At 44.0% G+C, this 13605-nt stretch overlaps 1 protein-coding gene across 1 annotated transcript in view; it reads right to left on the reverse strand.

Moving 5' to 3' along the window:
* LOC126145808 (uncharacterized) overlaps positions 1–13605 on the reverse strand; it is a 192282-nt gene that overhangs the window by 22086 nt on the left and 156591 nt on the right. Inside the window, exon 2 of the mRNA XM_049915582.1 lies at positions 4046–4261. Coding sequence (XP_049771539.1) covers positions 4046–4261 — 216 coding nt within the window. The remainder of the gene's footprint in view (positions 1–4045; positions 4262–13605) is intronic.

Here is a 13605-nt window from a genome sequence, read left to right on the forward strand (position 1 = left end):
TGTGGGACCTTCACCGGTTGTATCATCTATTTGCAGAAATGAGATGAAATGTTCTTTTACACTTGCGCCATCCTCTGTTATGTCGGCGCATCTTAAAGTTATCGAAAGTTGTTCTTTGTGGCTTATATCTGGAGTACAGTCAGCTATGATTGCATAATACTTTGAACCCTTTATGCGGGATACGATTGTAGACATAACGTGTGATGCCATGAGTTCTATTAATTCATTTTGTATATTTTTGCCGCAATAATGGTCAGCCAAATCACCACTCAATGCCAGTCTGACGTGCTCTTCCATGATTTGATCAAACTTTGCCAATAACTGTACAAGACCTAAGAATTTTCCATTATTTGGGGTAAATAATTTATCTGATAACCCTCTGAATGCCGTATTATTTTCAGCCAAATACAAAGTAATGTGCATCAATCTTTGAAGCACATTGCTCCATCGTAAACTTTCTTTAGAAATTAGCTTTTGTTCTTCCTTGTCAATAGTTAATCCAGCTTTAAACCTGATTTCAGCTTCAGTCCATTGAGTAAATGCTTTTTTGTGGTTAGGACTATTTTCATGCAGTTTCAGAGCTTCACTTAAACGTTTCCAATTTCTGAAACCCACAGTGGTAGTCAAATTAGTAGTTGACTTTAAATCAAACAGTCGACAACAAAAGCAAAAGACACTGTCGTTTGATACAGAATAAACTAGCCACCGTCGTCTGATAGTTTCTTCGTTTGATAGTTTTCTTGTGTAATGAGTTGAAGAGAAATGACGCCCATTTTCATCTTTTGGAAAGTTATTTAGACATACTTGTGAGGGTCCACATATTATAATGCGATCTATATCTCTAGCATTAAGTACTTTTGGCCACGTACCTACATCAGAAACATTGTATTATTTTATTGCAAGAACGTTGATACTTTCATCGACCACAGATGTCATGTGTTGATTTTGACTTGGAGAAATATCAGAGGATTCATGCAAAGATGTACTGCGCTGGTCAATTTGATCACCTTCAATAGGTGATTGTATATTTTTTGTGTATAATTGTTCACAGTCTGAAGAAATATTTGCTGATACATGGACTTTTGATTCAATATCTGAAGTATTTGCCTTAGAATTTCCTTTAAGGTACTTATAAATATTCATGTGCTTTTTAGTTTCTTCAAGAACTTTTTCTTTTTCAGCTTTTCTTTTCCGATTTTCTGAACCAGAAAGCTTTTTTTTAATCATTTCCTTCTCTTCTGGCATGATTTAATAATTTGACAAATTATTGCTTGCACACTGCTCTATTTCGCGACCACAATATTCGATCTATAACAAATAAAGAAATTCACCTATCAGTAGACGTAACTAGAAAAAAACCTGAACTGAAAGATAAAAATGTTTTTCGCACTTACCAGAAAATTAAAATGTTGACACAGTCACGACACTCATTTCACTCACAATTATTCAGCCACGAAAACATGACCGCTGCCTCCGACTCTTACTGACAATTACTGACATGCGGTTGCAAATCGTAGCGCTGCCAACATATGCAGTCTAACAAACATTGTGTGGCGCTGTATTATTTCAGTGCGTTAGGGGAGAATTCTCTATGAATGAAGTGCACGCATTGCATGATCTATTAATTAATGTACATGAGTCATTAAGTCACAAATATTCGATATAAATACATTCGTATTAATTAAATCATAATGTAATGTATATTTCACAGTCTGTATTTTCTTTTTCTTGGAGCGACCGGTAGTTTCTGTTGTGAACGAGAGATGGTGCGGCTGCATGGGCTCTTCCTTGTTGCAGTTCTTGAAACAAATAAGACAGGCGCTTTGGTAGAGCCTGTGCTAGCCCGCGTCAAACATGGATGGTTGCAGACAATACGAAGATTGCATTCAGCATGATTTCTCTTCTGCTATCCCGAATTCATCGCGCATTCGTGAGATTAGTGACGTATGTTGAATGAGACTGAATAATATTTTAGTTTCGCGAAATGGGTGATTGTAAATTGTAACTTTTTTTTACATGCGTTTAGTACGTGGCGCCCCTTGGGCCCCGGCGCCCTGGGCGACCGCCCGGGTCGCCCCACCCTAAAGCCGGCGCTGATCGTGTGACAACGAACCGAAACAACCTCGGGCCCGCACAAGCCGGTCTGACGACAGGATCGAGGAAGTGGAGAGAATTGTTTTGGGGGATCGCCGAATGACTGTTGAACAGATCGCCTCCAGAGTTGGCATTTCTGTGGGTTCTGTGCACACAATCCTGCATGACGACCTGAAAATGCGAAAAGTGTCATCCACGTGGGTGCCACGAATGCTGACGGACGACCACATGGCTGTCCGTGTGGCATGTTGCCAAGCAATGTTGACGCGCAACGACAGCATGAATGAGACTTTCTTTTCGTCGGTTGTGACAATGGATGAGACGTGGATGCCATTTTTTCAATCCAGAAACAAAGCGCCAGTCAGCTCAATGGAAGCACACAGATTCACCGCCACCAAAAGGTTTCGGGCAACCGCCAGTGTTGAAAAAATGATGGTGTCCATGTTCTGGGACAGCGAGGGCGTAATCCTTACCCATTGCGTTCCAAAGGGCACTACGGTAACAGGTGCATCCTACGAAAATGTTTTGAAGAACAAATTCCTTCCTGCACTGCAACAAAAACGTCCGGGAAGGGCTGCGCGTGTGCTGTTTAACCAAAACAACACACTCGCACATCGAGCTAACGTTACGCAACAGTTTCTTCGTGATAACAACTTTGAAGTGATTCCTCATGCTCCCTACTCACCTGACCTGGCTCCTAGTGACTTTTGGCTTTTTCCAACAATGAAAGACACTCTCCGTGGCCGCACATTCACCAGCCATGCTATTGCCTCAGCGATTTTCCAGTGGTCAAAACAGACTCCTAAAGAAGCCTTCGCCGCTGCCATGGAATCATGGCGTCAGCGTTGTGAAAAATGTGTACGTCTGCAGGGTGATTACGTCGAGAAGTAACGCCAGTTTCATCGATTTCGGGTGAGTAGTTAATTAGAAAAAAAATCGGAGGCCCTAGAACTTGAATGCACCTCGTATTATCATCAGAGAAGCAGTAAGTCTTTCAATGTTACCTGTGTAACAAATCAATTAGGAAAATGTCAACCCTTCTAATGCTGCCCGACTGCTGATGATATGATTGTGAAGTCGAAACGTGAAGTAACAGCCACAGCTAAACGAACACCAGGCGGACGTCGTGAACTGACGGACAGGGCAGTTGACCATTGCCGAGGGTGGATGAAAAAAACTGCAAGAAATCAGCCGTATGATTCACTCGTTAATTTGAAGATGCTACCAGCAATCCAACTACCTATGCGTAGGGAGTTTAAAAGAATTGGGTACAACCGTCGAGCAGCTCCTCATTAGAAACACATTTCTGTAATCGATACAAAACGACGCTTGAGGCGGTGTGTAGACGAAGCCACTGGACAGTAAATGACTGAAAGTGAGTAATTTTGAGTGATGAATCCTCTGGCAATCCAAACGAAATATCTGGGCTTGGCGAGTGTCTGGAGAACTTTACTGCCATCTTGTGTAAACGGCGAAGTGTGTAAACAGCGAAGTGTGGTCGAGGTGGTGTTGCAGTATTGAGATGTTTTTCGTGGTTAGGAGACACTTAAGAAAATGCTAAAGCCTAAGGATATGAACATAGTTTACACCAATGTCTACTGCTTGCAGTAGAGGTTTTGGTGAGATTATCGTATCAGAATGACACTGCACCCTCTTTGTGTAAAGCAGCATCTGTAAAGCCATGGTTTGTGAGCAATAACATTCCTGAAATGGACTGCTCCGCCAGAGTGCCGATCTATATCTAACGGGCCACCTTTTGGATGAGCTATAAATGACTTCGCTCCAGGCACTAGTGTTCAACATCACTAACTCCTCTGGTTTCGGCTCCTGAGGAATAATGGGCTTTCTCCACAAGCATCGAGACACCTCAGTGCAAGTGTCCCCAGCAGAGTTCGAGTTGGTAAGACTATCACAAGATGGGAAGACATGGAGGACAAGTAGACAGACTGACCTGTAGTGACGAGGCCCTGCTGCTCCTCGGCGAGCTCGTTGGCCAGCAGGTAGTCGAGGTTGAGCTGGCACTCGCTGTACGAGGAGTAGGCAAAGGGCCGCTCGCCGGGGCAGGCAGCCGCCAGCGCGCACTGGCAGCGGCGCTCCACCACGTTGCATCCGGACACGCGCACCGCCGCGCCAGGGCACCCCGCCGGCGGATCCAGGCTCGGCGGGCCTGCAACACGGGGCAGCACGTCACAGCACACTTCTGAAGGTTCTCTTCAACGGGAATTACAATATGAAGGCAACCTTCATCGCTATTGTTTTGAGAGGTGAAGTTCCACAAGGTTCTCTTTTCGGTCCATTACTACAGGGCTATTACAAATGATTGAAGCGATTTCATAAATTCACTGTAGCTCCATTCATTGACATATGGTCACGACACACTACAGATACGTAGAAAAACTCATAAAGTTTTGTTCGGCTGAAGCCGCACTTCAGGTTTCTGCCGCCAGAGCGGTCGAGAGCGCAGTGAGACAAAATGGCGACAGGAGCCGAGAAAGCGTATGTCGTGCTTGAAATGCACTCACATCAGTCAGTCATAACAGTGCAACGACACTTCAGGACGAAGTTCAACAAAGATCCACCAACTGCTAACTCCATTCGGCGATGGTATGCGCAGTTTAAAGCTTCTGGATGCCTCTGTAAGGGGAAATCAACGGGTCGGCCTGCAGTGAGCGAAGAAACGGTTGAACGCGTGCGGGAAAGTTTCACACGTAGCCCGCGGAAGTCGACGAATAAAGCAAGCAGGGAGCTAAACCTACCACAGCCGACGGTTTGGAAAATCTTACGGAAAAGGCATTTCTTAAACAGGAGATTGGAAAATCGATAGATCGGTCGTGGTGGAGATCATGATCAGCAATTCATGTCATGGCCTCCGCGCTCTCCCGACTTAACCCCATGCGATTTCTTTCCGTGGGGTTATGTGAAAGATTCAGTGTTTAAACCTCCTCTACCAAGAAACGTGCCAGAACTGCGAGCTCGCATCAACGATGCTTTCGAACTCATTGATGGGGACATGCTGCGCCGAGTGTGGGAGGAACTTGATTATCGGCTTGATGTCTGCCGAATCACTAAAGGGGCACATATCAAACATTTGTGAATGCCTAAAAAAACTTTTTGAGTTTTTGTATGTGTGTGCAAAGCATTGTGAAAATATCTCAAATAATAAAGTTATTGTAGAGCTGTGAAATCGGTTCAATCATTTGTAATAACCCTGTATTTCCTACCGGGTATGTTCAATGTGTAAATGGGGCAAGCAGAAATTTATTGCTTATAGTATGTTGCCTCTTGGCAATCATTACCGAAACAGTGCCTAACTTAATGATCTACACCGCGCAACAAAAGTAAAGGATCACTTTTTAGAAACCTCACAATTGTCTCCCATTCCGAGTTTGAAATTTGGCTCAAAGGTGCCTACGACTTTCCTCTGTATCGGTGCAAAACCGTGGCGGCCTGTGACGTTCGATGCTGCAGCCACCACTTAGACGTTTCAACCATACTATAATAACATCGTGGAACTCCAACTACACTGTGCATGATATGACGCATTTCCAGTGTAGTAGAACTGCAGTTTTTGCTATGGTATGTGTGGTTGAGTCGTTTGGGGATGTTCAAAACCATTCGGCAAAATTTGGAAGTGATCCGAAGAAACAAAGGGGCTTTATTGGTCTCTTGTAGCGTGATCACAAGGGGGCGAGTGCTACATTAACATAAAAGTGAATAAAATGTCAAAAGGTCCCTCTAAGACCCCCAACCCTTCCGGGATCTCAAGCCTCTCTGCTGGATACGTACCTGTCAGGAACTTCGACATCGATTAAGCCTCGTGGCTGGTAGAACGCCTCAGGGTTACGGAAACTCTTTGATTCCCCTTAGGTGAGGTTGCCAACCTTCAGGCGCTGCAGCAGCCACGAGATTAAATTGGTGTCGAAGCTTCCAATAGATATATTTTAAGTGCTCGACAAAGGTGTGCCAAGGGCATCAATGGCATTACTAACTTAAGGATGGTGGGGGAGGGGGGCGAGGGTGCATCTTAAAAGAACTCTTTTCAGTTTTTTTTTGCGCATCTGATAATGAAGCCTCCCCCCCATCTCCCATCCCCCCACCCCCCGGCCGCCTCCACCATCTACATCCACACGGATACTCTGCAAATCACATTTAAGTGCCTGGCAGAGCGTTCATAAAACCACCTTCACAATTCTCTATTATTCCAATCTCGTATAGCCCGCGGAAAGAAGGAAACCCTATGGCTTTCCGTACGAGCTCTGATTTCACCTTGCCGGCCGCGGTGGTCTCGCGGTTCTAGGCGCGCAGTCCGGAACCGCGCGACTGCTACGGTCGCAGGTTCGAATCTTGCCTCGGGCATGGATGTGTGTGATGTCCTTAGGTTAGTTAGGTTTAAGTAGTTCTAAGTTCTTGGGGACTGATGACCACAGCTGTTAAGTCCCATAGTGCTCAGAGCCATTTGAACCATTTTGATTTCACCTTATTTTATCGTGATCGTTCCTCCCTATGTATGTCGGTGTGAACAAAATATTTCCGCATTCGGTGGAGAAAGTGGGTGATTGGAATTTCGTGAGAAGATTCCTTCGCAACGAAAAGCGCCTTTCCTTTAATAATTTCCAGCCCAAATCCTGTCTCATTTCTGTGACACTCTCTCCCATATTTCGCGATGATACAAAACGTGCGACCTTTCTTTGAACTTTTTCGATGTACTCCGTCAGTCCTATCTGGTAAGGATCTCACACCGTGCAGCAGTATTCTAAAAGAGGACGGACAAGTGTAGTGTAGGCAGTCTCCTTAGTAGGTCTGTTACATTTTCTAAGTGTCCTGCCAATTAAACCGAGTCTTTGTTAGCCTTCCTCACAACATTTTCTATGTGTTCCTTCCAATTTAGTTGTGACCGAGCGGTTCTAGGCACTTCAGTCTGGAACCGTGCGACCGCTACGGTCGCAGGTTCAAATCCTGCCTCGGGCATTGATGTGTGTGATTTCCTTAGGTTAGTTAGGTTTAAGTAGTTCTAAGTTGTAGGGGACTGATGACCTCAGATGCTAAGTCCCATAGTGCTCAGAGCCATTTTTGCTTCCAGTTTAAGTCGTTCGTAATTGTAATACATAAGTATTTAGTTGAATTTACGGCTTTTAGATTAGACTGATTTATCGTGTAACCGAAGTTTAACGAGTTCCTTTTAGCACTCATGTGGATGACCTCACATTTTTCGTTATTTAGGGTCAACTGCCACTTACCGAGCGAGGTGGCGCAGTGGTTAGCACACTGGACTCGCATTCGGGAGGACGACGGTTCAATCCCGTCTCCGGCCATCCTCATTTAGGTTTTCCGTGATTTCCCTAAATCGCTTCAGGCAAATGCCGGTATGGTTCCTTTGAAAGGGCACGGCCGATTTCCTTCCCCATCCTTCCCTCACCCGAGCTTGCGCTCCGTCTCTAATGACCTCGCTGTCGACGGGACGTTAAACACTAATCTCCTCCTCCTCCTCCTCAACTGCCACTTATCGTGCTCTTCAGATATTTTTTCTAAATCGTTTTGCAGTTTGTTTTGATCTTCTGATGACTTTATTAGTTGATAAACCGTAGTGTCACCTGCAAACAAATGAAGACGGCTGCTCAGATTATGTCCCAAATCGTTTATATAGATAAGGAACAGCAAAGGGCCTATAATACCACCTTGAGGAACGCCAGAAATCACTTCTGTTTTATTCGATGACTTTCCGTCACTTAACGTTTGGCGTGAGACAAAATCCCTGGAAAAGTATTAAACCCCTTTGTTGCATTTAATCATATCCAAATTTCGTCGAATGGTTTTAACGGTCCATAGGTGTTCTAACCTGTATAGCAGAGCAAAAATTGTGGTCGTACTGCACTCCAAAGGGGTCAGATCACGTTCGGCGGGGTTGCAGGCCCACGATGTCCTTAGAGTAGGAATGTAAAGCTCAAAGGGTGGCAGCAGCGTCCAACGTTGTTAACAACGTCGTTCGTTTGCTCATCACAGTGCAAACTGTCGTTTTCGATCGCGAAATGTTCGATACCCCAAGGGAAGTGTTGGTATCATTGACGCCCTTTATGCCAACCTCTGAGGCTTTTTGACGTCGATTCTGAGCGGCTGTGTGTCTGAAATTGTTTCTCTCGGCTACTCATAAGAAATCTCCATAATTTCAAAGTGGGTTTCTGCGGTTCTGGTCTTCATCACAGAGGTGGCAAAAGAAGGGGTGAAATGTGGGTAAGAGGCCGTGTGACGAGCTTCCCATCATATGACACGTCCACGGTGGCGTTGGGCAGAACTGTGGTGAATTTTGATACCGGTGTGAGATCATTAACCCACTCTAAAGTTCATATGAACTTATGAGCTGTGATCGTTTTTCTGCATTTCTCGACACATTCGTGTTTGAAGTGTCGCTGAGCCCAAGGATAACTTCGCAAGCGCCGCACTTTTGCACTATTAAAGAGGAAGGCTGTAGGCGCCTTTAAGCCAAATGTCATACTTATGCGTCAGAATGGGAGATAATAACAGGGTTTCGAAAAAAGTAGTCTTTCAATTTTGTTGCGTAGTGTATACGACAAAGCATGCTGGCTGCTCAGCCCCACCATAGTATACCCACGTACAGGAAGAAAAAAAAACCAGGACACCTTGAACGTCTAGAGACTGGACCTTCATATACACAGGAAATGTACATTTCACCTCTGTTCAGCATGTGTTCTGTTGCCTAATAGGTATAGGGTCCGCCATGTACCCTGACAACTTGTTCCATGCGTGATGGCATCGACGGGTGTAAGGCGCGAATGGCGTCCTGTGGTACAGCCATGTATGCTGCATTCGTCTGGGTCCAGAGTTCACCTGTGGTGGTTGGCACTGGGTCACAGCGCTGCACCAACCATTTCACCATATCCGGCACATTTTCGTTTGGCCAGGGCAAAAAGCTGACATCGTGTGACACCAAGAAGGCACGTGTTCGTGCAGCAACATGTGGTCGTGCATTGTCTTGCTGAAAAATGGCGTCTCGAGTGTTGTGCAGAGAGGGTATGGCTACGGATCGCAGGATGTCATTCACGTAGGTCACACTGGTCACAGTGCACTGGACACGCACCAACTATGATACGTGGTTTTACCCAATAACACCCCATACTCTAACGCGTCCAGTTGGCTCTGCATGTACGCATGTAGTCACTGTGATGCCGCTCCCCCTGTCTGCGACGAACCAAAATACGGCCATGATTTTCGAACAACGAGAACCTTGATTCGTCTAAAAATACTAACTGATGCCATTCTTGTCCCCTACTGACGTCGTTGCATGCACCGTTGCCGTCTAGCATTTTTCTGTACACTCGACAAATGTAAGAGGAGAATCGGACGACGCGCACGTTATCGGTGCCGTAATAAATAGCGACCTCATAGCGTACGATGTGTTACACCATTTTTACGCTATTCCACTGTTGCACCAGCCGAGGAGGATGCAGATCTGCCACGCAGTGCCATTCGGATAAGGTGTCGATCTTCTCGGGGAGTGGTCTAGATGGTGCGATCCGATCCATCTCGTCGTGTTCCACGGCCTTCCGTGAACCATTCTGCACACACCCGTTGCATTGCCGAAACACTTCGTCTCACACGAGCAGCAGTTTCCCGGATGGATGCATCACATTCTCTTATGCCCATGTTACGCCCTCTTTCAAAATCACTGATTTGACGGTACGGTTCGCGCACATGTCTGCGAGCGACCCTGAACGTCTGCTCAAGTCACACCGATCCCTTACCTTCTGTTTATGGCGACAACGGGAGCCGCAGGCACATTTTACCGGTAGGTAGTGTTTGCACCGCGATATCGATGTTGACCGTGAACCCGCGGGCCGACATGGTTCAATTGCTAATCATGTGTGCAGGACATACCAATGTACATGTCCTGTGAATATTAACATCCTATCTCCAGTCGTTCAACGATTTTTCTGAACGCAAGTCTTAGTCTCAGCTGGAAACGACGGAGTTAATTCGTGTTTTATTACCACAGTAAAAAAATATTTATGAAGTGAAAGTTGCACCAGACTAATTCCAGGTTGCTCTATCGATATGTCAAATAAACTTATATTTTAATTAAAATTTTGCTTGCAAGAGGAACCAAAATCACTTTTGCTATTGTCGCTGGAACAACGCGTCAACAGTGTTTCTTTGGTCTGACTCCACATACACATCACAAAGACGAAACTAGAAATCTATTTGTAAACACCAATGAAATCGGAGCTGATAACTTTTTGGCAGGCGTCACAAGAGGTGTAATTTGTTAGGGAGAGAAACTGCCAACAAATTTGAAGCACAGTATTTTCATTTCAGTACTCAGATAGACTGAGAGGAACGACAGAAGTAACACGCGAATAAGACACAGTGAAGAGAGAAGATTGCTTCAAACTTCTGCATGCTCACTTTGTTCCGTATTTCAACATGAAAAGATATGTTATTGAGCTTCTCAAATAGCTAAGTAAAAAAGCTTTAAATCATTTATCTTACTGCACTAAATGTGTAACAAAACAGACTAAAATGTTTCGCGTGACTTGTGGCAATAGTCGATAAGTTATTCGTGTTATCCAATAAAAGGCTTTAAAGTATTTAGTAATATATTAAGGGCCATGTAATCCTACACGCAAACAAGTTCATGCTACATCATTATGATAGTTATCGTGGGAATGAGCACTGCAGCAACGAATTAGCTAACAGACAAAATTTGCACGGTTGCTTTGTTGTCGTGTTCGTTACGATGCTTTGTCACTCAGGTTATTACATGAACAGTTGGTTGGTTTGTGGGATTGTAGGGACCAGACTGCTACGGTCATCGGTCTACATGAACAGTGCCCAGCAAATCGATAGTTCTCCAAAGCTTGAACTGTGCAATATGATGATAACGTCAGGATTCACCCAAGGAATTTGACTTACTTTTACTACACAGTGCTTCCTGATAATCGTAGAACAGGTGCCAAAAATTATGGTATTCTACAAATTTATATGTAATATGCCATGAAACTGAATAAACCATGCCTTTCTTCATTAAAGACTGTTTCAATAGCAGTTAATATCTATGGATGACAAATGCAAGCATCAAAACGTCTTCCAAGAACTCCTGAAATTTGCTCTATAGGGTTCACGAGAAAATCACTGCATGAAGTGGATTGCGAAATCTAGCTACGTACAAGACGAGCAAATGTATGGCCGAGTGTTATCATAGAATGAATCTGGCGTCTGCTGTACCTGAATAAGGACATATATCAATATCAAGATGGTGAGTCGATAGGATTGAGCAGTGACATTTTCACCTATGAGGTTAAATAGGTTTGTACGAATTACGTTCAAGTTACAGCACTTTTTTCCCAGGACTGGAAACAGATAGAAGCTCGACGTTTGCTTTAAAATATGCGTGCACTCGTGAAAGAGATGGCAGCACTGTACGGCACACAGAGCTCTAACGGCGGCGGCGACAGCGAGGACGGTTTTTAGTATTCCGCGCCTCATTGGGTAAAAACGAAACACTTACAGGATAGCTTTGTTACTATCTGTCTGTCCGACTGTTAAAAACCCCTTTTCTCGGGAACGGGTACGCAATCAAGTCAAAATTTTATAAGGTCTCCATTCCCTTGGTGATGTAAAAAAGGGAAGCTTCTAAGTCAACGCAGTCAAAAGATACGGCCGTTTATGTCACATTTTTTATGTTCGCAAGCTCACTCATCATAACCTATCGGGTACTTCCTGTTGGCCTAGAATCATAAAATTTGGCAAGACGCAAGGTTTAACAGTACAAGTGAAGGAAAATATCCTAAAACTGTTAATATGCAATTATATCACAAGAAAAAATACTTCTTTTGTTATTTATCATGCGACGTCGGACTTGAAATTAAAACAATCAACAATTCTGCAAATGAACATTAAAGTCATTCCTTATGCGATGTTTGACTTTTACCGCTGCAGCCTAGTGAGCCTGAATGCAGAACTGCTGATTATTATAATGATCGTCGCCTGCCTCCTGCGTGATTTTATGTCACTTTATATTATTGAAATTAGAACATTCTTGAAAATGTTAGAACCCCTGGGACTCATGTCTTGCCAGTATTAATGTCGGTAACAGGCAAAAATGGTCGAGATTTTCGATTCTCAGAATGGGTAACCTATCTATATACATTATTAAGATCAGTGCGTGATTCCTACTCGCACCTGGACAATTTTTTTTTCTTCATATTTAAAATTGTGAAGTTTTCATTGAAAGAACAGCTTGTAATCACTCATTTTCTCCATTTAATGATACCGACTGAAGTTCATCGCCAGTTGAGTGACACATGTGGTGATAATGTCATGGATATGTACAGTGTGTGTTCGCGAGTACGACAGTCCAAAGAAGGCATAACGTTTTGCGAAAACAAATCAAATCTCGGCGTGACACCAGTCGATCTAGCTACATGGTCGTGAGAGGGGAGAAAATTGTTTTAGGAGATTTCCGAATGAATGTGGAACACATTGCCTCCAAGGTTGGTATTTCCGCGATATTTGTGCAAACAATTCTGCATGAAGACCTGAAAATGCAAAAGATGTCCTCCCGGTGAGTGCCACAAATGCTGATGGACGACCACAAGGCCGCGCGCATAATATGTCGCCAAACAATGTTAACGCGTGATGGCGAAATGCATGGGACTTTCTTTTCATCGATTATTACAGTGGACGACAAAACAATAGGCGTACTTCACAACTGCTGTATTGGTCACTAAATAAGAAGCCACCAGCTAATAACCCAATGACTTTTTTTGACGCGTTTCAGAGAGAACTCATCACAAGATTGTCATGAACATCTTGATGATCAGATATATAAAGACAGTGTCTAGCAAACAAAGTTATAACGGGAGACTCAAGTGACCAATAATACCGCAACTCTGCGGTATACCTATTGATTTGAATTCTACGAGTGTGGCTTTATGTTACCATAACAAGACAATGAATGAGATATGGATGCCGTTTTTCAGTCCTGAAACGAACCATTAGTCATCTCAATGGAAGAACACACCCTTATCGATATTAAAAACATTACGAGTGCTGAGAAAAAGATGGTGGACATGTTGTGGGACAGTGATAACTAAATCTTTACTCACTGCGTTCCAGAGGGCTTTGTGGTGGCAGTTGCATATTACCAAGGTGTTTGGAAGTGGAAACTCGTTCCAACATTGCGAGAAAGCAGGCAGGATGAGACAGCAGAAAAAGGTAATAGCGCATCGGGAGAACGCGACGCTACAGTTTTTTTGTGACAACAATACTGAAATCTTTTCTCAAACTCCCTACTCACCTGTTCTGGCTCCTAGCGAGTTTCGTTGTTTGCAACATTCACTGCCCGTACAGCCATTGCATCAGCAATTTTCCAGTGATGAAATCAGACGCCAAATTACGCTTTCGCAGTGGCTATTGAATCATGACATCGACGTTGTGAACAACTGTACGAGACTGGTTTGATAAGTATGGTAAAAAAGGTATAAACATTTTTGCTTC

Source organism: Schistocerca cancellata, chromosome 2 (genome assembly GCF_023864275.1).
Source record: "Schistocerca cancellata isolate TAMUIC-IGC-003103 chromosome 2, iqSchCanc2.1, whole genome shotgun sequence".
NCBI classification, from domain to species: domain Eukaryota; kingdom Metazoa; phylum Arthropoda; class Insecta; order Orthoptera; family Acrididae; genus Schistocerca; species Schistocerca cancellata.